This window comes from Armigeres subalbatus, chromosome 2 (assembly GCF_024139115.2).
Source record: "Armigeres subalbatus isolate Guangzhou_Male chromosome 2, GZ_Asu_2, whole genome shotgun sequence".
NCBI classification, from domain to species: domain Eukaryota; kingdom Metazoa; phylum Arthropoda; class Insecta; order Diptera; family Culicidae; genus Armigeres; species Armigeres subalbatus.
The window spans coordinates 19,956,941-19,982,636 of NC_085140.1; the positions used below are offsets into that span (position 1 = coordinate 19,956,941).

The window sequence follows — 25,696 nt, forward strand, 5'->3', positions numbered from 1 at the left end:
TCTGGTTCCTATTAACTTGAACTTGTTTACCTTTCTCTAAGTTAGCTTTAACTTTTTCAAATAGTTCTTCTGAATTATTGCGAATTGAATTTGGCTCTCCAATATTGTTATTATTGAATATTATTTCATTTGGGGTAAACTTAGTAACTGAATGAACTGAAGAGTTATAGAGTAGAGTGGGACAAGAGTACGCACTTAGTTTTCAATCGATCATGTGGCCCTTATGAAGCAAGCTTCTGCATATCAAATCAGTGTCGATGATTCATATACTCTTCCTTTATGTTACCCAGTGGAAAAAATATTGAAATTATTGCGATTCGTTTTAGTAGAACCCTTATTGCAAGACAAGTTAAAAACGCACTCTTACCCCACCGGTGGGGTAAAAGTGCGCATCGGGTGGGGTAAGAGTACGCATTTATCCAATCATGTGCTTTAAGTAAATATTAACACAAATAAGAGTTAATAACATTTAATTGATGTTTAATGAGCATATATTAGGAAATGGTTAAAGATTACGTAACTCTTAAAGGAGGAGGGGTCCTAAAAATGTGCACTTTCATACGAAAAACCATTGTTTTTTATTCATACAAAAAACTACAGAAGTAAAAATATATATCAGGTTTCGCGTGGCGTATACAAAGGCATTTTCCTTAGAGAAAGTCCACCAATCACGTAACGTAAAATTTGGCTATTTCATCTTACACTATTTGTATGAATCCTCTAAAAATTATATGGATCGTCACACATCTCACAACCTCTCCCAGCTAAACGTTGCGTAATTTATGAATGTTTCTTTTGATTAAATGAAATTATCATTTAGATGAAATTGTGTTTTCGTACTATGTATAGGTGTACATCAAGTCCTAATACAATTTCATTATTTCGCTTCAGTGCTTTGTTCGCTAAGTCCTTTCTAACACCGAATTACTTCAACTTATCCTAAAAACTTTTGATAATTTCAAATTCTGTCCCTTTTTTCTTAGTTGTGAATCTTTACGCTTTGGAAGAAGTCTTACTTCGGGCGGAGATAACGGTTTGACATCATAACTTGAAGATTCATATGCGTACTCTTGCCCCACCGGTTCCTGCGTACTTTTACCCCACAGTCCCAAAAAATATTCAAGTAATGGTTTTGACTTCTTGGAAAACCAACCGGATTGGTGTTCTGTACCATAAAGTACTCTATACAATAGGTTATCGAAATGATATAATGTTCACCTGATTGAACGTATATATGGTAATGAAATACTAGTTGCGGAAATCCAATTATTTTTAGCAAAATGACCAAAAAGTTATCTAACTCCATATCTCCCTTGTTGTTTATTCAAATCGTTTACAATTACACATGACATCAGAGGCGCGGTCGGGTTCCAAGACGTGGGTAGGACAAAATTTGCTCCAACGATCATTTATGAAAACGCCAATTTTGAAACGAAGCATTAATAGAGTACGTTTCACACACAGCTCTGAATCCTGATCGAATTTATCTGTGTTCAGTCAAATATCCTCCATTATCATATAATGAGTTAACCGACAAAATTCCGTAGAATACACGAGAAAGCTTAAAAGCGTTTCTCTAGAAAATTTTGAAAAGTTTTCAAAATTAATTACGTAGATTTTCCCGAGGGATTTCTGAAGAGTGTTTCGTGAAAATTCCAACCAGCTCGTGGAGTTTTTCGAGGTAATTTCGAAAGCTTCCCGATGGAATTGTAAAGAGTTTATCCAAATTAAGTACGTAGATTTTTTCGATGAAATTCCGAAGAGTTTCTCAAAGTAACTCTAAACATTTTACCGAGGAACTTTCGAAGTATTTCCCAACGAAATTTCGAGGAGTACATGAGGATTTTTCGAAGAACTTCCTGGAAAAGTTCTGAAAAAATCCCTTGGGAAGTCCGAAGCGTTTCCTGAAAAAAATACGAAGAGTTTCTCCAGAGAATTTGGAAGCGTTTCCCGAGGAAATTCCGAAAAGTTTCCCAAATAAATTCTAAAAAGTTTCTCGAGGAAATTCTGAACACTTTTCAGAGAAGCTTCCGAAAAGTTTGGCAAGGAAATTACAAAGAGTTTCTTGAAAAAATCTCTACGAGTTTCCCGAGGACATTTCGTAGAGTTTTTTTAAAGGAGAAAATCAAAATTTCCATTGGAAATTCGGAATCGTTTCTCGAGGAAATTCCGAAAAGTTTTTCAAAAAAAAACTGAATAGTTATCTGATCCGAATAGTTTCCTGAAGAATTTTCAAACAGTTTTCCGTGGGATTTCCGACGAGTTTCCCAAGGAAATTTTGAAAAGTGTCTCAAATCAATTTTCCCGGGGAAAGGAATGGTTTCGCAAAGCAATTCCGTAGATTTTCCCGTGAAAATTCGAAGTGTTTCCCAAGTAAATTCTTAATTTTATAATAAATTCGAATAATGTTCGGATGGTTTTCCAAGGAACAAATTTCTCACGGTTCAAATGACTGTTGTCTTCCTTTTAGAAGACAAGGAAGACAACAGTCGTTTAAACCGTGTAACATTTTCCCCTTAGAACCTCGCAAATAATTATTCAACAAATTTCTACTTGGAATTTGGAAGAGTTTCCCAAGAAAATTTCGAAAAGTTTTCCAAAAAAATTCGAAAGGTTTCCCGATAAAGTTTTTATAGAACATTCCGACGAGTCGAGCACATTTCATACAGTTCTTTGAGCGAATTTTGAGGAGTTTCCCGAAAACAGTTTGAAGAAACTCACAAAGTAGTTCCGAAGTATTTCTCGAGGAAATTTTAAAGAGTTTCCCGATGATTTTTACTGGAGGGACTTTTCCTTGGGAATCCGGAAGCATTTCCAAAGGAAATTTTGGAAAGTTTCTCCAGAGAATTCGGAAGCGTTTCCCGAGGGAATTCCGAAAAGTTTCCTAAAGAAATTTCGAATTAAATTCCGGACAATTTTTCGACGAAATTTCAAAGAATTTCCCGAGGAAATTCCGAAAAGTTTCCAAAGAAAATTTTGAAAAAATCTTTGGAAATTCTGAACAAATTCTGAATTTGTTTTGTAGGAATTTTTAAAATGTATTGCTGGAAACTCGAAAAAAAAAAACAATGAGCCAGGAGTTTTGAAAAAAGGCGCTAACATGTTCTTCATGACAGATGATTGACAATATATACATAAACTGTAATAAGTAACGTTTAATTGCCGTTTAATTAATCTAAATTTTTCTCAGGGAAGATCAAGAGAATAAACTATTTCGAATTGCTTTGAAATGAATGATGTCACTGACAATGAAGACAAACCATACGTTTGAAAGCAAGTGCTAGTGCCAGCAGATAGAAAATTATCCTAAAAATGAGAAGCAGCTATTAATGTAGCTCATAGTGCAGATTGTTTCATTTATTGTTTGTTATATCTTAAGAATCATGGGTAGGACAATGCTCAGGTTGTCCTACCCATGATTTTTCGTGCGTAGGACATGTCCTACCTGTCCCACCCACTCCCGGCGCCACTGCTGCACATGATAATAGTTGGCCAGAATACCTGTCAAACTGATGCAGTGCTGCTAGTTTATTTTTTTTTATAACTTCAAAAAATCGAAAACGTACACTACAAAAATTCCACACATTTTTATTGGCAAAAATCCATTAATTTAATTCATGATTCTAATTAGTGCACACATAACCACTCTCCACGCGAAGTACAAATATAATCTATAATCAAATAAAATGTATGTGTGGTCACTAATATGCAGTTATTGAATTTATGTGTGGGTACAAATTGCATATATTTGGGTCGCCAAATTGCAAAAAAATATGTGTGCGACAAATATATTCAATATAAAGATTTTTTTCGGTGTACTCTTACCCCACGCGCACTCTTGCCCCACTCTACTCTAAAGGGAAATGGCTAATAGAACGATAGCTGTAGTACTAAGATTTGGAAATTTGTATTTGTTGGTGTTTACTATTTCAATAATTGTTGAGTGGGTTTTCTCTACTTGTCCATTTGATTCAGAGCTTGACGCGTATTTCAATTCTATGTGCAAATGGTCTAAATAGTTTTTGAGATCAATGGATCTGAAAGTAGTTTCGTGATCCGTAACGATTTGTCTGGGTATGCCGAACGATGTAAAATATTGTGCAAGGGCGTTCTTAACGTCGATCAAGTTTTTCGTCTGCATTAAGATCATTTGAGCGTGTTGGAAAATGAGTCTACAAAGGATAGGAAATTGTGTTTGTCTATTTGGAAAATGTCCATATGTATTCTATCGAAGGGTCTGTCGCAAATTGGTCTCGGAGAAAGCTTTATGTTATAAGGCATCCTTTCATACTTGTGGGAGTTGCAAATTTTACAAGTTTTAGTTACTATTTTGATTTTCGAGGTCATTTTAGGGAAAAAATAACTACGTTTAATTTGGTTTTCTACTTCGTTCACACCACGATGAGGACGTTCGTGTTCTTTATTGATTATGGCGTCTTGTCGTTCTTTGTTTGTAACGTCTTCAACTTGTAATTGTGTAATTACGAAGTGTCCGGTCTCGTTGAAGTTTTTTCTGTAAGATTCCTGAATTGTTGGTAGTAGATTCTCGGGTGCCAGGATAGCGGATTGCTTTCCATTATGGTATTTCTTTAAAATATCTGTAACGGTATTTTCGTCGAAGTTTTGTCTGCATATTATTATTCGTCGAAAATGTTCAAAAGGGGTTTCAGTAATGTCAGTACAGATTCGGGAGATCCTGAAAATAATTTGATTTCTATAATAGCCGCTCCCAGTGGATAAAGTAGTCATTTGATGTTTCCGCTGAACGGATAGTATCACCATCATCTTCTTCCGAGTTGGATGGGTTGCTTTGGTTATCCTGTGGTTCATCTTCTGGAATGGGGGGAAGTATGTTATTGAAATTCTTTTCTAAATTGTCTTCTAATTTTCTGCTCAAAGCGTCGGCGACGACGTTTGTTTTACCTTGTTTGTATTTGATAGTATAGTCATAGTTTTCTAATGAATTTTTGTTGCAGTATTTGATGTACTGCAAAGGTTTATGGTCCGTGAAAAGAGTGAACTGCAATTAATTGCATATTATTCGGCAACTCGGCCGTACGAAAACCATTTTTTTGTTAAATATCTTGGCTGTGCATATGCACAGCATATGTTTCGAAATGGACAAATTGATATGAAATTTGCGAAAAAGAATCCTCGTGTCTTGGAGGACTCAGACCCTCAACCTCCTACTCTCTAGATAGGCGTGATAACCCCTACACAACAAGACCACTTAAAGGTCACGTTTGCGGAAAAGCCATCAGAATCCAGTACCAACCTCCACCGCGGTTAGCTCTCTTTTGCAAATTGAATATCTTTCGGATGCTTGATTTGTCCAATCTCCACATGTGCTTTACTATTGTATACCCACAGCCAAGCGAGTGCACATTGTTTATTAAACGAGAGGATCGCACTCCATGCCCCCCAGGAACTATCTGGGCGGGACGGTATAGAATGCGAATTCAATCGCACTCTGCTGTGCCAAAGGCTTGCTTGGCTAAAGCATTTGATGAGTTTGATTGCCTTAACGTAAGGCTTTTCCGCAAACATGACCTTTAAGTGGTCTTGTTGTGTAGGGGTTATCACGCCTATCTAGAGAGTAGGAGGTTGAGGGTTCGAGTCCCTCCAAGACACGTGGATTCTTTTTCGCAAATTTCATATCAATTTGTCCATTTCGAAACATATGCTGTGCATATGCACAGCCAAGATATTTAACAAAAAATGGTTTTCGTACGGCCGAGTTGCCGAATAATATGCAATTAATTGTAATCAAGTGTCGGTCTTTCACCGTCATTAGTCGTCTGAGTACACGCGACCGCTTACGTTAAGGCAATCAAACTCATCAAATGCTTTAGCCAAGCAAGCCTTTGGCACAGCAGAGTGCGATTGAATTCGCATTCTATACCGTCCCGCCCAGACAGTTCCTGGGGGCATGGAGTGCGATCCTCTCGTTTAATAAACAATGTGCACTCGCTTGGCTGTGGGTATACAACAGTAAAGCACATGTGAAGATTGGACAAATTAAGCATCCGAAAGATATTCAATTTGCAAAAAAGAGCTAACCGCGGTGGAGGTTGGTACTCGGATTCTGATGGCTTTTCTGCAAACGTGACCTTTAAGTGGTCTTGTTATGTAGGGGTTATCACGCCTATCTAGAGAGTAGGAGGTTGAGGGTTCGAGTCCCTCCAAGACACGTGGATTCTTTTTCGCAAATTTCATATCAATTTGTCCATTTCGAAACATATGCTGTGCATATGCACAGCCAAGATATTTAACAAAAAAAAAAAGAGTGAACTGGTTACCATGAAGAAATGCGTTGAACTTGTTCACTCCCCATACGATGGCAAGTGCTTCTTTTTCAATGGTGCTGTAGTTGATTTCACTTTTGGTTAGAGTTCTGCTTGTGAAAGCGATTGGCCTTTCCACATTTTCTTGAATTTGGGATAAAACAGCGCCAATAGCATAATTACTAGCGTCTGTTGTAAGAATAAAGGGCAATTTATAGTCCGGGTACGCCATGGTTTGGTAGGACGCAATAATGTTTTTCAATTTTTCAAAAGAGGTTTGGTAATCAGTGTCATCAGTGTTAACAGTCTGATTCTTTTTTAAAAACTTTGTCATAGGCTTAGTGAGCTTCGAATAATCTTTGACGAATCGTCTGTAATATCCAGATAATCCTAAAAATTGCTTAATTTGTTTTGGTGTTTGAGGAAGTTTCCAATCTAAAATCTTTTGTATTTTTTCTGGATCAGGCTTAATACCGTCCTCAGAGATAACGTGACCTAGAAATTTAGTTTCTCTGCGCATGAACTCGCATTTATCCAATTGGATTTTCAAATTGAAAGATGCTATTTAGAATTTTTGAAAGATTTTCCAAGTGGGTTTTCAAGTCTTTTCCGATTATTATAATGTCATCTAGATATACGAAACAGATAGTTCCTATGTATTCGCAAAGTATGTTATTCATTGCCCGCTGAAAAGTGGCGGGTGCATTCTTTAAGCCAAACGGCATCCTGGTAAATTCAAAATGACCTAAACAAGTGGAAAATGCCGTTTTAGGTTGGTGTGCTGGGTCCATTTCAATCTGGTGGAAACCTGATTTCAGATCTAAAGTGGTAAAGTAGATGGACTTTCCCAGGCTGTCTAATATTTCTTCAATTTGCGGTATTGGAAATTTATCACTGATCATTTTATCATTCAGCTTTCTGATTTTCTGTTTTCCGGAGACATCTTTCTTCTTTGGGACTACCCAAATAGGAGATGAGTATGGACTAGTACTATGACGAATTATACCATTATCCAAAAGTTCCTGTATCTGTTCTTCGACGTCTTTTTTGTAAGCATGTGGATATCGATAAGATTTTGTATAGACGGGGGCATCATCAGTGGTAGCGATTTGATGTTTTATAATAGATGTTGCGGTCAATTTTTCCCTTGGTTTCAAAAGTACGCTTTGATTTTTCAGAATCGTTTCAAAGAGTCTATCCTTTTCAAGTGGTGATAAGTGTTCGGTACGTATTATTTTAGATAGTGTGTCTTTGTCAATTGAAGAGCATGGTTCTAAATCAACGGGTGTTATCGTTTCAAAATTATTTACTTTAAGGTTAAAATATCCGTTCACTAATGGATCAACTGAGCTTTTGTTACTAATTACTTTAACTATGGATTTTTTGTTGGTGGAATTATCAAGTTCTGGTTCAATTACTATCGATCTGTGCAGTTTCTGAAAGGTAGGGACAATCCAATCTCCATCTTTTGATGTATTAATTTCGAGGGTGTGTGAATATAATCTTCTAGCGGGGAAATACTTGTCAAACTGTATCTTTTGGTTGTTGATGATAAGGATTTCCTTATTGTAATCGATTGTAGCTTTACATTTTGCCAAAAATTCAGAACCGATAATACCATCGGAATAATCATGAAAGTTCAATTCGTAGTATATTTGTGGGGTAACGTTTCTGTCAATTAGGTTTGCCTTTCCTTTCTTATTAATTCTGTGGTTTCCTGGTGGTGGTTATGTTTGTGATTATACCGGAACGTATAACATTTTTATTGGCCCCTGTATTCATTAAAAGTCTAATGGTCTGTCCTGTTTGTGAGTTTTTACTTGTCAAGTAAGGTAGGTAGTTCAAGTTTCTCTTAGTTTTTGCTGAGTCCAATAAAAATTCAGGTCAATATTTTCGTCTTCTGATTCTGATTCTGAGGATTTATCTGGTTCCGCGATTTCGGTATTATATAATTGTTTCTTGTTGAGAGTCAATTTTGATCTGGTTGAACCTATATCCATAGGTTGAGCTGATTCCTTATTTTCAAATTTTCTATCTTGCCTGTCTTGTCTTTCCGTCTGTTCTTTTTTCTCATCGTTTCTGAAGTTCTTGTGTTTCTGTCTATTTATTGTTGGAAGTTGTTCCATATTGGAAGCGGCCTCTTTGGATCTAAATTTACAAACAAAAGCATAGGCTGCTTCCATGTCCTCTGGGCAAGCGGCCTGAGCGTAACCAAAGTACGGCTCTTTCAACCCGGCAAGAAATGCGGCTAGGACATCTTCCTCAATAAATGCGTTGATCGCATCCCAGTTATCCTTGTACATCTGTTTCTGCTTAGCCAAAGTCTTGATATTTTGCGTAATCTCCTTACACCTTGAATAGTATTTATGGATGGACATGGTGTCCATCATTTTGTTTTGCCAAAGTTGGCTCTTGTAAAATGTTAGCTCCGGCTGTCGCCAAGAGCGTTGGTTAAAATTTCTTGAATTTCCTCGAATGTCTGAGGGTTTCCCGCAAGACAAATTATGTCTTTAGCTTTGCCTTCTATTTAGTGTATTACAGCTGACACATAGATGGCAAACTGATTTGGTGTTACTAGGGGTTTAAAAATTTCTAAAGTGTTTTCGACCGTTGTGAGCCAAGCAGTCAACTGCTTTCGGCTACCATCGAATTTTGGGATGACTTTAATTGGATCGGGAAGTTTAAAAAAGTCTTCCATCGTTCCTCTATTTTGTTGCGGCGTTGCAGCGACGTTTGGCTGGTTTAATGATAATGAGTTAATAGCCAGTTGTTGCTGATCTTGCCGTTCCATTAACTGTTGCATCATTTGAGTAAGGTTACTCATCTGGGCGGAAATCTGTTCCATCGTAATGTTTTCTAAAGTTAGAGAGCAGATATCTGGGGTCTCTTCAACTGGGATATGAGAGAATTCACCAGAATCTAAACTGGAAGCTTCTGAGTCTGAGCTACTGTCGGTAATTTTAATTTGTACCTTTTTGAGCAGCGCTCGAGCTTCTTTTAACGCTGACTTGGTTTTTGGCATCAAATTAAACCACTGAAAACCACAGTCAAATGCGTATTTAAGGGGGACAAAGAAAAATCTCTGTTTGTGAAGTAGTCAATAAGGAGCCCACTAAAAAGTGTTGATTCGCTTCTCTCTTACTTGCCAAGAAGCCCACGTTAAGTGTTGATTCGCTTCTCTCTTAGTTTGCCTATCTGGTAGTACAAACTAACGACGTGAATGTTTATGAAAATATCGCACACTGATGCCCGCTTTGCGGTTGAGTTGCACTGAATGAGGATAATTAAATAAAATTACTCACGATTTTATGCTGTCGTTGTGCGTAGTCCCGGCTGGACGGTGTTGGTTGTCCAAGTGTTCAGTGCGGGGGGATCCTCAAGTCCTAAGCGGTTCACTTTGATGATAAAGCTTCCCTGTGGTGCTTCGGATGTTTCAAGTATTTTGGAATACTTTCCACGGAATCACTTCAATCACGGTTATTAATCGTAACCAAGGAATGTAAAATAACAACATTGCCAATGACAACGACATTATCCTCTCTTGTAAATGTTGGGACAAACTCAACTCACAATAAGCGTTTGTCCCAAACTGCAACAGAATAGGACAATTATCGCCTGCCACGCATTTTGAGAATTAGTCGGTTTCCTATGATGTTTTTGGTTGAATTAGTATCAGTTATCATAGATTAGACATAAACTTAACCACCTGTTGACATGATTTGCGTTTTACTTCTAAAATAAACAAGTTATCGCAGTTTGAAAAGTTCACAACAATTACCTCTCCATGTTTGTTGCAAATAAAATGGAACGCAACAATGTCTTTATCCTCTGCAGATGGGGACAAAGAGTTATCGCTATTCTCTTTTGTCACTTGTTTTTTGCATTTTTCAGCGACAATTACATTCCTTGATCGTAACTATTCCACTTTTTTGTGATATGATTCACTCCAGTCAGTTCCGTACGGCTGCGCCAATTATAAGTCTCACAGACTGTTTATTATAAAAAAATAACTTTATTCACTTTTTATTACATTAATACGGTTTCACTACTTAAGATCTAATTGTAACTAACACTTCCTACTCTGAATAAAGACTGACTGTCCGTTAGCTGATCGAACCCTATTTATTAATTAAATCTGTCTACGCTGCAATACCTGGCCAACGGGGTCGAACTCCTCCAAAACTGCTGACTACACCTTGGTAACAACGGTGACTTGGTGGCGTGGTGACTCGGTGGCGCGATGATGTCTTAGCAAGGGCGGTTATGCTGACCTTGCTGGTTGATCGGAAAGGTTCACGCGTAACTATATAGGTTTCGCATGGCTTGAACAAAGGAATTTTCTTTAAAGAAAGATCACTAATTACGTAATGGAAAATTTTACCATTTCATTACCCCCCCCCCTACTTTACACGTTTTGTACGAATCCTCTAAAAATCATATGAATCGACATACATCTCGCAACCCCTCCTAGCTCAGCGTTGCGTAATTTATGGATGTTACTTTGATTAAAGAATTCTCGCATAACTTTTCAAAAGGACCTAAGTAACATTTTTTTCATGAATTATTTTGAATAAAAATATCTGGTAGCTCAATCAACAGAACAACATGAAAGCTATTGATTGCAGTATTTGAATTAATTCATGAAAAAAATGTTACTTAGGTCATTTTGAAAAGTTAAGCGAGAATTATCATTTAGATGAAATTGTGTTTTCGGATTATGTTGAGGTGTAAAACAATACCAAGTACATTTTTCTTTATTTCGCTTCAGTGCTTTGTTCGCTAAGTCCTGTCTAACACCAAATTACTTATCTTTAAAAGGCGAACTTGTGATAATTTTCGATTTCGGTCCCTTTTTCCTTTGTTGTGGATCTTTACGCTTTGGAAGTAGTCTTATTTCGACCGGAGATACGGGTTTGACAACATAATTTAAAGGTTCACATGCGTACTCTTGCCCCACCCATTCCTACGTACTTTTATCCCACAGCCCCAAAATTTATTCAGTTTATGGCTTTGACCTCTTGGAAAACCAACTCTAAAAAATCGAAAACGTACTCTTACCCCACGCGCACTCTTGTCCCACTCTACTCTATGACCCTTTCTGCCAAACTGGGACCGCATTGCGCATCTCGATTCGACAGCACTTTCGTATGGCAGTTTATATGGTTTGCTCGTTTCGAGTTGAGATGCGCAATGTCACCTCTGGTGTTCCGCCTAATAACCGTTTCGGTCAAACGTCCAGTTCGGCCAAAAAGGAATTCAGCTAGATGACTTTCGGACTATAACGTGTTATTCGAACTAGTGGCATTTGGCTCTTCAATAGTATTTAGAAAATAGCCCTTGAAAATGCGAATGAATTTCCCTTTGAAAATTCGATGGCAATGAATAATCAAACGAAAACAAGGTATTATTCATGTATATGTACGATGCTTGATCTGTGGATTTTGACTTCACGAAATATTGAATATTAAATATTGTATGATCTAGAACTTGCAAATACAGGATGATATGAATCTTATACTCAGTATTTATGCATAGTTCTACTAATTTTACCATTTACTATTTACGAAACATTTTCAACTGTTCGATAATGTCGAAGGATCTTCGAAGTTGAAATGTTCGTATAGCTACCAATATAATAAAATTCTGTTCCTAGAATATCTGAATAATCTGTTCATTAGCAGGAAAAAAAAACCTTAGAGAATAACAGAATAGTCACATAAATACAAATGTATGAAGCTTTTTGTAAACTTCTAGCGTTTCGTAAGATATTTGACAAACTTAATATTGTCAATTACATATCTTTGTAGACCAAAACATGAATTTGCAAGTGAGTTCCAGTCCAACCGCGATAATTCGTCAACAAGAGGGAAACAGGGAACTAAAACGACATCTCCCGATGATCAACTCGAAACGCAATCGACTGAATCAGCAAATTCACACGAAACTCAACCGAATAATCTTGTAGATGTTTCGACCATTTACCCGGCATCTATTAGGTAAATTTCCTTTGTTCTCGCTTGAATCAATTTAATGACAGAAAGACTTTAATTTTAGCAAAGGGCAAGATTATGCTCAGTTCAACCGACACAACGCTTCAACTGTGAGCAAAATACGTAAACAAAATGGAAACAACGAAAAGCATAATGATTCTTCTGTGGATAAAACAACTGGTTCAACGATTGTTTCTCCAGGCAATGTGCAAAATGAAGACGAGTAAGTAAATAAAGATTAAATGGTCTACCATTTATTTGTAACTTATCGTAACTAGATCGACTATTCTTTCTTCTAATAATAATATTATCGTTTGGTATAACATTATAGAACTGGTGATGCTTCCATTTCAATACACACACAGAAGCAAATCAGCACTGATATCAACGAATTGGATATGGTGCAGAAATCGGATTGCGAGTCGGAAGCTCATCTGGAGCAAGTTTCTTCTACCCGCAATATTACGTAAGATAGATCACTCTCATTTTCTCAAACCAATACTTGATTGAAGGGTTTCTACTACAGAGTATCGGATGAGTTTGACAAACAAGCTCATTTGGATCGCGAGAATTCGTCAACCGTACAAAAACGCCATCAACGAGCAGGGCACCACACGGCGAAGATTGCAGAGCCCCAAATCATACAAACTCAACAACGACAAGATGCCATGAAGGTCATACCAAACTCGTCAGGTGCTCATGTACAACTGGCAGCGGGACCCTTGACTGAAATGTAAGTAATAACCCCCCAACTAACAATTTTGGTGCTAAAAGCTTCAACTTCTAGCCTTTGGCTGGATAATATTTGAATAAAAGCAGCCAATGCAGAATAAAAGAAAAGCCTCCGCAAATAATCCCTTAAACTTCAACTCGACTATTACCCAAATATCTATCAGCTAGTCAGTTTGTGCGGAATATATTTCATCTTTTATCGTTTATGCAGCTTTCATATAGTCATAAAACAGCTCTGTCTGAATTAGCAACAAAGCTTATCGATTAAGAGCTCATGTATGTAATTGAGTTGCTTGTTAGCAACTTCCCATATTACGGTGAGTAGCATTCACAATGAAAACGTTTTCGCTGTTGTTATAGCACTAACAATAAGCTTTTAGGCAACTTCTGTATCTTTGAAGATTACACAACGTTTAAGTAAACCTTATACTGCTTCTTTTAATAGCTTATCAGTATGGAACGTCAAAACCACAATGTTTACATTTGATTTTTGTTGCCGGAGCTGTGTATGAGCTATTGATTTCTGTAATGCAGCTATGAAAGTATTCACCTGCTCTTATAGCAACTGACAGAGCGCTGTCATTAATGCTAGCAGATAGTGTAAGAAAACAAGCCATTTAGAAGCGATATTGCTGTTGACGGCTACTGTTAAACGCGATGTGCTTCAGTAAAGGTGTGGGTCAAAGTCCTCTATGTCTGTAGTAGTCGAAAAAATAACGTAAACATTGCCACCCACAGTGGGTGGGAGGAATGAAACGTCACGTCTGTTATCAAAATTGTACTGAGTATGCCAGACGTGACGTCACATTCGGCGACCTTCGGCCATCTTCGGCAACCCAACTGAGAGTTTCTCTCTCAAAAAGCGAATTTTCGTTAAACAAATACTACTTTGGGGTTTGGCCCACACCTGTAGTAAAGCACATCGTGTTAAACGATTAGCAGCAGAGTAGCATCTATACGGATCGAGAAAATGTTGCCTAAAAGCAATTTCAGCGATTGATGATGCATAAAAGTTAGTCTACAGAACATGCTGACAGATGTTTGAATAATGGTTGAAATAATGCTGAAAGCATAATGTTAGGCTTATATGCTGAAAGCAGCATGTAGGCCTCTTTATAACGTTTTTACAGCATGAATCTGAAAATAGCGTTATAGCCTATTCAGATTACGCCATAATGACATAATAATTGGCGTTTCAGGGTAAATACGCTTTATGATGTCATTATTTACGTAATATTCCATACATTTTGCGCTGTCAAAAGATACCCGCTAAAAAGAGTCAGAAAGAATTTATTACGAACAATTATTACGAGAGAGCTTTCGTTCTAACTGGGATGCATGGAGAAATTCAACAAAACAAAACTGACAAGCGTCACGCTCTCTTTACCAGAGAGAAAATTCTCTCTGTTTTCATTTCGTTTCGTAGTTGACAGTCATGCTCTTTCTGTCGCAGCAGGGTCGAATGCATGTTAGATGGAAATCTTCTGAGCGCTGAAGAATAACTCGGATTGTGATGGTTTTGTGGAAAGCATTTTATATGATGAAAAATAATGATGATAATTATTTGTTCTCCGCTTATTCAACATGAATTGTTTAAAAACAGATGCTCTCTAGAATTAACATGAAGTATTTAACTTAAACCTAGATTTAATAGAACAAATCGAATAAATTTTCAAAGTTCAAGGAACAAAGCGGAAGACAATTTAAAACGTAGGAATGGTGGTAAAACGAATATATTTGATGAATAAACATGATTTCATAAATTGTTTCTATTCTGCTCCTTGAATGGCTTAATATACTTTGGATTTCAACATTTTTCACGTGGGACAATTGTACGATTTGAATGGGATGTATATATAAAGTAGAATAACCTTAAATAAAACATGGATTGGTAATGCATTAATTCATCCAAAATCCAGTTTAAATTATATCACATTCACACGATTCGATTTTGTTAGAAGCTGTATCATTGATTGTCGAGTAGAACGCAATGGTTCAGTTTCCATTTTTGAAAAAAAATTAAATTGCTGAGTTGCCCTTCATACATGGACATGGAGATACTGGTGGAAATACATTTTAGTTCGATAATATTTCTTGAAAATAAGTCCAATCGTCCTTTTTTTTATTTATTTGTGAGAATTCCCAGAGGTATCTAAATTTTTCTATCAAATCTCCGTTCGATCATAGTACAGAATCAAAATATTTTTTAAACTTAAAAATAAATTGAGGAATAGTCTGATTCCCCGAAGAACGGCGCACCCAACTAATGAATGTAGCTTCGCTCATTATCCTTAATGAGAGCTTCAAATATTCTTCGAAAATCCCTTTTCATATTTTTTTTTTATATTTTTTTTCGTAGAAACTTTGTTCAGAAAAAAATGTTCGATTGTCGCCACACAAATGCTTGATTTCGCAAATTAAATTTTAAAACTCTCCTTGAATTCAACCCTGTATTAGCGTGCAAATGAGGAAACATGGAAACGTCAAGATATATTATCTTGCTGCAGTCTGAACACCTCGTAATAATTGGATACCCTCTCACTTAACAAAGTCATAAATAGCCCAATCTGAATAGGCTATTAGTAAAACAACCTATAGGATATGCGAAGAAGCACATCCATAATTTTCTTTGCTATTTACATATGTCAAAGTGACGGTAATGACAGAGCAGCGGCCATTGAATCAGGAGGTCAGGAGTTCGAGTCTAGGTAGCAACAAAATTGATATTTGAGTTTTCACCAAAAAAAAAAAACAATTAATAAACTCCGAAATTTACTCTCCTCTCAAATAATATTTAATCAAATTGATTTCAGTGGCTGTATAAAACTTATTTAACAGATTCAAAAAACCTTGTAACTAATGGGGCAGCCCTCACTTCGACACACATGAGACTCCCTCCTCAAAACCTCAGGGTCGGCATACGCGCTTGAATCTCTCGCGACCAAGAAAACACCTGAATACCGTTAGCAACTTCACCCACTTTATTCAGCTCACAGGTACCTTCACTTCTCCCACTTCCTTAACCGTCTATCTCATACCTTCTTCACCTTCTCACTACTTCTCTTCTGTTGGCGGGGCCCCTTCTCCGGTCCGCTGACCTCTAGGCCGTTCTTCCTACGCTCGCCTCTGTACTGCTTCCGACTCCACAACGATGTTCAGCCGCCTGTCCTCCTCCACCGAGCTATTCGCGGACGAAATTGACGGCGTCGCGAAGCTCCGAATAAAATGGCGGCGTCCACGGACAATTGGGGGACGTTATGCCGGGGCTGATCCTTATTGGACGTTCGGACCGCTTTCGGATCCTGGTACGTAATGTCGAGACGGCAACTGGTCACGTTATCTGGCTGGTTCAACCGGAACAATCACGGGCAGCTCCGACGTTGAACCCACAAAGAAAAGAGGGGTCCTGGATGATTTCTTTAGCTTCACAGCTTCCACTGTCTCACAAGGCTTCACTTTACTTCCTTCTACTGGTTTATTAGAACTGGTTGTTTTTTCAGACGTCTATCGTGCTTGGATATCGCTTTGGAAATGATTCCAAGCAATGGCGAATATCCTTTCAGAACTCTCGACCAAGCAAACTTCCCCTCCAAGCCTTTTGCTTATCATGGCGCCTTCTACGCCACCCCCCAATGGCCGTCCAGTTTTCCGTGATCCTGCCACTGGTGGTGAATAGCGGAACTATGTGTGGTGTGGCTGCATCTTTTCCGGTGGGTGATGGGTGGTTGTAATGCTTAGCGCATATTCAAATTTCTTCTTGGTATTATATAACATATATTTATTACACGGAATAAAAACGCGAAAATCTCACACATCTCGAAACGACAGACACACCACTGGTTACAACCTGAATAAGCGCCATTGAAGCGAATTATATTACTAAATGGTTTAGTAAAGATTGAGAAAAAAATGTGTAACATGCTGTAAAGGAGTTGTGCAGGCACATCAAAAACAGTTGTATAGATTCGCCAGATTTGCTGGTAAAAGCATTGAATAGAAGTTCTTGATCATATGTTTAGCACACATATTCAGATTGAAGCCTTATAGACGAGTTGAAATAACATTTACATTGACATTAAATGTTAGTTGGGCCAGGACGCTGTATATAAAATGTTTACTTCATCTAATTTCAATACCATAACCGTACGATCGCACTTTTCACTTAACTCCACTCTTTAGGTTCTGCAAAACTTCTGGCTCCTTGAGGTATAGATCTCCCCATTTACAGTATTGGTGATCACGAACGATTCCCTACGTTTGACACATGAATTTGCTCATTTCTTACCAGAATTCCGCCTAGACGTAAGTCTCATCATGAGACGATGAGGCTTCGTCAGCATCTGTGTGCACAGTTTTCGAGCCCGTTACTTTCCCACCGTATTTTGCCGTTTATCTCGATTTGGATCCTCTGAACAAAAGACAGATTTAACTTATTGGCTACATGTCTGACCGAAGCATTGGGATTCCGCTTGAACACTTGCACGACTAGAGGTGTGCGCCGGTCTGATATTCAGCAGCGGCGGCGTTTGTAAGAATTTGGGTTGGCGGTGGCGGCGTTTTCGGTGTCACGCCGAAAGCCATTTTAGCCGGCGGCGGCGGCGTTGTTTTTATTACGTTTCTTTAATTTTATTTTTGCTTTTATTCGGGATATTTTCAAGACATTAACGGAAGAATCTTCTAATTTTTGAAAATTATTTGAAATTTTCCAAAATATTTATTTGGAAAATATTTTCGGAGTTCCCAATGGAACTACTTTGAAGTTCCTAGAATTCTCGCTTAACTTTTCAAAAGGTCCTAAGTAACATTTTTTTCATGATTTAATTTGAGTATTGCAATCAACAGATTAACATGAAATATATTGATTGCATTATTCAGATTAAATTACGAAAAAAATGTTACTTAGGACCTTTTGAAAAGTTAAGCGAGAATTCTTTAGATTTACCAACAGAAGCTCTTTGGAAATCCCAAAGCAAATTGTTTGTGAATTCAGCATGAAATTCGTGAAATTCACATGTGAAATTCTTCAGCATTTTCACGAGAAATTGTTCCAAATTTCTACAGGAAAATATTCGGAATATCCACGGAAAGCTCATGTTGAGTTTCAGTTAAGTATGTTTTAAAATTCACACAGAAAATTCTTTATACTTGTAGAAGAATGCGGCTGGTAAAATAGGTGTTTTAGGGTTGGCTTGCTCAGTCTAAAATAATTAGGACGGATACGTTGGCATGGCCAACGTTAAAACAGAAAGTTATTCCGTATATCCGCGGGAGATTCTAAGGAGTTTTCAAAGGAAATTCTTTAATTTTCTCCGGTTTTTCAACGGAATGTTCTTTACAATTTCCGCGGAAGATTGCTCAAAATGTAGATTTCAGTAAAATAATCTTTAGATTTCAACGGAAAATTTCTCGGGGTTTATTGAATTAATCTTTGAATTTCTACGATAAATTCTTTGTACAGTAGACGTTCGATAACTGCAAGTAATTTAACTTCCATGCCTTTTAACTGTAATGCGATAGTTGCAACAGTTTTCAGTTATCGGAACGCTGAGCTTCAAAACGATGTAGACGTCAATGATAGCTGTATTTCGCTGCACAATCAGGTACACTTCTATTGCATCTGACGTCGACTGACATCAAGAAAGTATTGCAGTTATCAAACGACATTCGCTAACTGAAACGAATTCGAAACTGAAACTTTTGAAAAATTCCAATGGCTAAAATCAAAATACGACCTGGTAACTTGGCCGAAAAGGTCGTTTTCCCTAACAGGTCGTTTGGCCAAAATGGTCCTTTGACCGTCATCAGTCTGAAAATGCCATTTGGCATCCAGTTTGACAGAATGGGCCATTTGGCCGAAAATGTTATCTGACCCAACAAGTCATACGGCCTAATATCAATTGCTGAACATATCTAGATTGCTTTGAGAATAGGTCGTATGTGCAAAAGAGAGGCTCTCTTTGTTCACGCTCTCTTTCGCTTGTACATAAGCTAGTTTTGCATATTTTGCCACATTTTCACTTCAGAACGCTAGACAAAGCTATAATCTTTAGATATCTGCCAAGAAATCTGAAGTAAACTTTATTATAGATCTGTAATAATCGAAAGAGAATGGAGGCAAAGAGAGACTCTCTTTTGCACATACGACCTATTCTCAAAGCACTCTAGATATAATATGGCGAAATGGCCTTATTGTCAAACGACCATTGGACGAAATTTCGTAACCTCTCTATAGTTTAAAGTCGATACTGACCTTTAAGCCAAAAGTCATCTAACCAAATCCCATTAAACCGAATTGAACGTATTTCCGAAACTGTTATCAGGTCGAAAACGGTTTGTCCGAAAATGTAGTTTGGCCGAAAGTGACATATAGCTGAAAGGAACATTCGGCTGAAATGCCGTTTGGTTCTCGGCCAAACGACATTTTCTGCTCAATGACCTGGTCGGCTAAACGACTTTGTGGCAAAATAATAAATTCAGCTGAACGACATTTTCCGCAGAAAATGCCATTTGTCTCAAATAATTGTTTTACAGAAAGGACATTTTTGGACGCCACTTGATCTTTCTGCCAAATGACCATTCTTACCAAATTTGCAATTTTGGTCAAATGATCTATTAGGCCGAAGGGCATTTGCAGTCAAAAATCTGTAAGGGTAAACAACTGTTTTAGTCAAATTACCAGTTCGGCCGAATGTTCCTTTCGGCCAAACTGCGCTTTCTGAAAAACGACCATTTCGGCCAAAGGGCATACACGGCCAATTGAGCTATTCGGTCCACCAATTTTTTGCAGCCAATGGAACTGTTCGACCAAATGGCCTTTATTGGCCAAATAACTTAAGGCTAGATAGTGGAAAAAGCTGCGACCAGAGAGGACATTGTTGGGTTTTGAGGGTCTTCTTCTTTTTCTTCTTCTTATTGGCATTACATCCCTACACTGGGACAGAGCCGCCTCGCAGCTTAGTGTTCATTAAGCACTTCCACAGTTATTAACTGCGAGGATTCTAAGCCAGATTACCATTTTTGCATTCGTATATCATGAGGCTAACACGATGATACTTTAAACCCACTTCATCTATCAACAATTTTAATTTTTTTAATTAATCCCATTTGCAGATTTCAACAACTTGTTTACCTCTGGAAAACTTTAAGACCAAGGATATTACTGATCATCTAGTAATCTAGGTTTGATCATCTAGTAGATTGTCAATAAATCGTTCCAGATGCTGAATTCTAAAACGTTTAGTATGGAGAACTTCTAGTGCGAAGATTTTGTTACAACTCAACTCTCTATATAATTTGTTAATTGAATTCTACTTATAACGGACATAAAGCGTTAGTTGCAGTAACTAAAACTGATTAAATGATATTTTGTTATCATTTAGTATAATTTACTGCAACTAGCACATTACCTCCGTTTCCAGTGAAATTCTAACAACGATTTGTTAAGCAGAGTTGTAGAAAAATCTTCAGATACGAAGTTCACCATACCACACATTTTGAAATTCAGTTTCTCAAGTTATCGCTCAGCTTCTGAGACGCACGGACGTTTTCTCGATTACGATTATCGTTTACGAAGTCAAGCAATCAAATCAGTGTAAAGTTCTTTTCATTGACTGCCGCGTCGCGTGTGTTTCGATTCCGCGATGAGGCGTGAAAACCCGAATAAAAAATATCATAAAAATATCATTAATTCTATTGTTACATCACCATTGATTACATAAGAGCGACCATTAAATATAATGTAATTTTGACAATAAAATCACATTCGAAGTTATGGTTTTGCACCATTTAATGTATGGTAAATGGGACTTTTACAATTGAAAATAGGGGTTGTTATGTATCTTTACAATAAAATTTTCGAAAATTTTCCATACAAATTTCAGACCAAAACAATAGCTTTTGATGTTCTTCTATGGGATGATTTTTACGGCCGTAACAATAAAAAATATTGTATTTCTAATGTTTTTCGTTTCCTGTATTTATTGTTTTACATTAAAAATCCGTTAGCATATATTTTTACATTTCATAAGACTAGTTAATACTATATATAGGTATATACCATTCAATTTCACTACTTTATTCCTTTGCAGATATGTATTCCAACATTAGCATAAAGGTCGAAATAAGTATCTGCAGAGTAACAAAGTTGTGGCATTGAATGGAATCGTACTAACTCATCTTATTCCAAGTGAACATATTTCACGTATTAAGCCCAAGCAATCATTTTCTATTTTAAAATAATTATTAAATTTCAATACCTACAACAAATGAAATTTTGTACAAGCTTATGTTGAAAATAGAGAAACCTTATAAGGTTTTTAATAGAGAAACCTAACCTTTTTTCATGTACAATGATGATTTCTAGTATTAAGATACTTCATTTCAGTTTATTTTTTGAGATTTTATTTTGTTATATGTAATTTGAATTAAAAAAAATAAAATAAAATAACTTCGAAAATTGAGAAAAAAAAACAGATTAATATTTACCTACTTTAATTGAAACTAAATTAAAATCTATACAGTCGCGATTCGCTGGTTGGGCCACGATCTCGGCCCAACTAACGAATTCGATTTTTTAGTTGGGTCAACTGACAGCCATTTGAACACGTGTATTTCGACTTGAACATCACAAATGATGTCCAGTGACGCTCAATTCCGTTTTCTGTGTTTACATTGAATTTTGACGTACGGATGCTTTTTAGTTGGGTCATGGCCCAACCAGCGGAGGCCCAACTAAAAAGTGACCCAAGTATTAAGATCCCAACCAGCGAATGCCGACTGTATACATCTTACATCTATATACATAAAAATGAATTTCTGTCTGTCTGAACCTTATAGACTCCGAAACTACTGAACCGATCGGCGTGAAAATTTGTATGCAAAAGTTTTTGGGACCGGGGAAGGTTCTTAAAATGGTTCGAGACCCCTCCCCACTTTGAAAAGGGGGGCTCCCATACAAATGAAACACCTATTTCTTCATACCTCAATTTTGGGCGAAACGGAGTTCGTCGGGTCTGCTAGTAATACATAAAAACGTCAAGTCAAGCCTTACAGTCTTACAAGCCAAATATTACAAAGTGGTGGACGTAAATCGAACTGTACGAACTGTGTAGTGAAAACATTCCAATATTGAGTTTTAAACGATTTTCTGTACAAAAATGGTCGTTTGAAAGTCTGTGCACTAATTTGTAGATTGGATGCCATTCACGCATACAGGTATGCTCCCATTCCTTGAATCATCTTTGTTGAAAACGAGGTCGAACATTCAACATCGTCAGTTGCTGTTTGGGAGTTGAAGTAGAAATGAAATTACTATTTTATCACTTTCAAACGTGACAAAGCAACTTACTTCATTGTCAGCTTCTCACTGGATACTCTGGAAGAACTTGGGCAAATACCGATTATTCGAGACAAGAGGGTCCTGCAATATGAGTGTGTGATAAACAAAATAATTGAAGTCCAAAATCTTATCTTACCGTAGCAAATATAGTCCGTTCGAATGGGCGGGGTTCCTTGGGATCTTCAGATGAATATAGGTGCATGATGGAACAGGCCAACGACAGTCCATTGCACAGCGCAACAGCAGAAGTCTGATGGGCGATTTCGATTCTGTCGCCGTTAGTATTAAAGGAGGGTTTTCAGAAACAAAACGGTCCGTATTGCGGCGCGGCTCCCGTGTTCCGATGGCTCGGTGTGATTTCTGTGATCCATTCTTGGTGCAAAATTCCCAGAAGGAACGATAATGTTTTTGCCGAGGTTTTTGCCTGAAAATGTAATACATCAAAATCTTTATGAGTGTTATTGGACAAAAATAAAAACACCATAAATCCACTTACCATCATGAAAATAGTCTCATATGACCGCTGCTCCACTGCTTGGCCACAACCAAGTTCTCCCAAAACACTTCCAGCTTCCAAAACTTGTTTGTGTGATTCATAAACAAAGTGGACTGTCAATTAAGTGCCAGCACACACTCTCAATAGAAATAACACAAAATTCAAATAAAAAAAATACAAAATTGTTTAGCTAATTATTAAATAGTTTCAATTAAATATAAAATTTGTAATGAACGTATTGATGTTCAATGAATATTTAAAATAAAGGAAAAAATGAACAATAAGATCAATTGAAAGTCTATTGTTTTCATTAGTTGTTTTATCATACAAAAATATTCTAAAAAAAGTGTTCTTTTTGTTATTAAACATTATTTTATCAATAATAAAAGAGAAAAATATTAAACAGTGATAAATAACCAGAGAAAAATGATGCACAGTACAGAACAATATAAACATAATAGATTGTACTAGAAACATTAAAATTTATTGTTATTAAAGTGTATGTACAATAAAAGAATTTTTCTTTCGTCAAAATATTACAATAAATGTACAATAGATAGTATTGTTTACCATATAATTCATAATATTTCAATGGGAAATACAAAACAAGTTACTGTAATTTTTTATCCGGGAATACTTTCAAAATTGACTATTCAAACTTCCCCTTGAAACCATCTTACGAGAAACTACACGCTTTCTGTCGTACGGTTCTTGGTTTGAAGAGGGAAGAAGTGCAAAGACTACAGTGTCATAGAGGTGGAGCATGTGCGTTCGTGAAGGTTAATAACCTTGCACTGGCTCAAAAAGTGGTCGAAGAACACGACGAAAGGCATGAAGTAGAAAGTGAAGGGAAAAAGTTCAAGCTTCGAATAACGCTAGAAGATGGTAGTGTTGAGGTCAAGGTACACGATTTGCCCGAAGATGTATCGGAGGCTAAAATTGTCGAATTTTTGAGTGCCTTCGGATATGTTCTCTCAATCCGAGAGCTGACGTGGGGCGAAGGGTACGAATATGGTGGTGTATCCCTCGGTATCTGGTCTGTACGCATGGTGCTGAGACAAAACATTGACTCTTGGGTCACAATAGACGGAGAACAAGCATACATTCTCTACAAAGGTCAGCTTCAATCGTGCAAGCACTGCCACGAACAAGCTCATGCCGGGATCTCGTGCGTCCAAAACAAGAAATTGTTGGTGCAGAAGAGTTACGCGAACGTAGCAAAACAAGCTCCAATAAGACAATCGCAGAAGAAGCCGACTATCAGCAAACCGCCTAGCTCGAAACCCATGAGCACAAAACCATCCGACCGTCAATCTGTCCCTCAGCTCGCTTCATCCGAACACTTCCCCGAAATGTCACAAACGCCGATTCAGAGCGACAATCCCAGAGAGTCAACGCACACTACCGTGCATCGTCCGGCGGCAGCAGTAGAGAATCTCGATGCGGACAAACAACGTGCTTCAACTTCATCTGCACTGCCACACACAGCTCCATCAACCATCATTCTGCCCAACACAGCGTTAGATCTCTTCAAGAAACCCACAAACCTACAAGCTAATACACACAAAAATAACGGAAACGAAACAGACGAATCCTCTTCATCATCGAACAGCAGGCGAACCCGCCGGGCAAAGAAAATTCGCATGGATGGAGCCGAGAATGAGGAGAGCACCCAGCACTAAAATGTCTGTCACATCCTACTACATCGCTACTATTAATATCAACACCATCACGAGTCCAACAAAAATAAACGCTCTTCGGAATTTCATCAACAGCCAATGGATCGATATTGTCTGCCTGCAAGAGGTGGAAAACGAGAATCTTTCGTTGCCCGGCTACAACGTTATCTCGAATGTAGACCACTCAAAGCGAGGTACAGCTATTGCACTGAAGCAACACATTCCATACTCCCACATTGAAAAAAGTCTTGATGGTCGGTTGGTCGCTCTTCGAGTTCAAGACACAACAATCTGCAGCATCTATGCCCCCTCCGGTACGGCGAATCGTGCCTCTCGAGAAGCGTTCTTCAGCAGTACCCTTCCATACTACCTTCGTCACCGCACTCAGCATACTATCCTAGCAGGAGATTTCAACTGCGTGCTTCGGACGTGCGACTCATCTAGCACCAACTCAAGCCCCGCTCTTAAAATGGCTATTCAACAGCTAGGAATGATCGACGTGTGGGAGAAACTGAACCCACGAGAACCTGGCTACACCTTCGTCAACCGTAATGCGCAATCTCGTCTCGATCGGATCTATGTCAGCGGCGGCCTTCGTGATCAACTAAGAGTGGCAAATGCTCATGTCTGCTCATTCTCCGACCATAAAGCGCTTACACTCAGGCTATGTCTTCCTAATCTGGGACAAGAACACGGGCGAGGCTTTTGGTCCCTGCGCCCTCATCTTCTCACCCAGGAAAACGTAGAAGAATTCCAGCAGCGTTGGCAATACTGGACCCGACAACGGAGGAACTATAATTCTTGGTTGGAATGGTGGCTATCGTTCGCAAAGCCCAAAATAAAGTCATTTTTCAAATGGAAATCGCATGTTGTATTCAACGATTTTCACAACGAGCACCAGCGACTGTATGCTGAACTACGGCTTGCGTACGATAGCTACTATCAAAACCCTGCTATGCTAACCACCATAAACAGGCTTAAAGCAGAAATGTTGTCTCTCCAGCGCAACTTTACGCATATGTTTATGCGAAGCAACGAAACATATGTTTCGGGTGAGCCGTTGTCAAAATTCCAACTGGGAGAAAGGCGGAAGAAAAAAACCATCATCAGTCTGCTGAGGACCGAAGGAAATAACATCATAGCAGCACCACAGGAAATTGAGACGCATCTTGTAAACT

At 37.9% G+C, this 25,696-nt stretch overlaps 1 protein-coding gene and 1 long non-coding RNA gene across 2 annotated transcripts in view; one reads left to right on the plus strand and one right to left on the minus strand.

The window, feature by feature from the left end:
* LOC134208862 (uncharacterized) overlaps positions 1-25,696 on the plus strand; it is a 98,291-nt gene that overhangs the window by 55,606 nt on the left and 16,989 nt on the right. Inside the window, exons 7-10 of the mRNA XM_062684806.1 lie at positions 12,092-12,280; positions 12,339-12,497; positions 12,606-12,740; positions 12,801-13,007. Coding sequence (XP_062540790.1) covers positions 12,092-12,280; positions 12,339-12,497; positions 12,606-12,740; positions 12,801-13,007 — 690 coding nt within the window. The remainder of the gene's footprint in view (positions 1-12,091; positions 12,281-12,338; positions 12,498-12,605; positions 12,741-12,800; positions 13,008-25,696) is intronic.
* On the minus strand, positions 20,994-22,926 carry LOC134214109 (uncharacterized). Its single transcript, XR_009979660.1, has 4 exons — positions 22,840-22,926; positions 22,480-22,767; positions 22,353-22,424; positions 20,994-22,284 (listed from the first exon to the last, which is right to left on the minus strand). It is a non-coding gene; the product is annotated as an uncharacterized LOC134214109 (long non-coding RNA).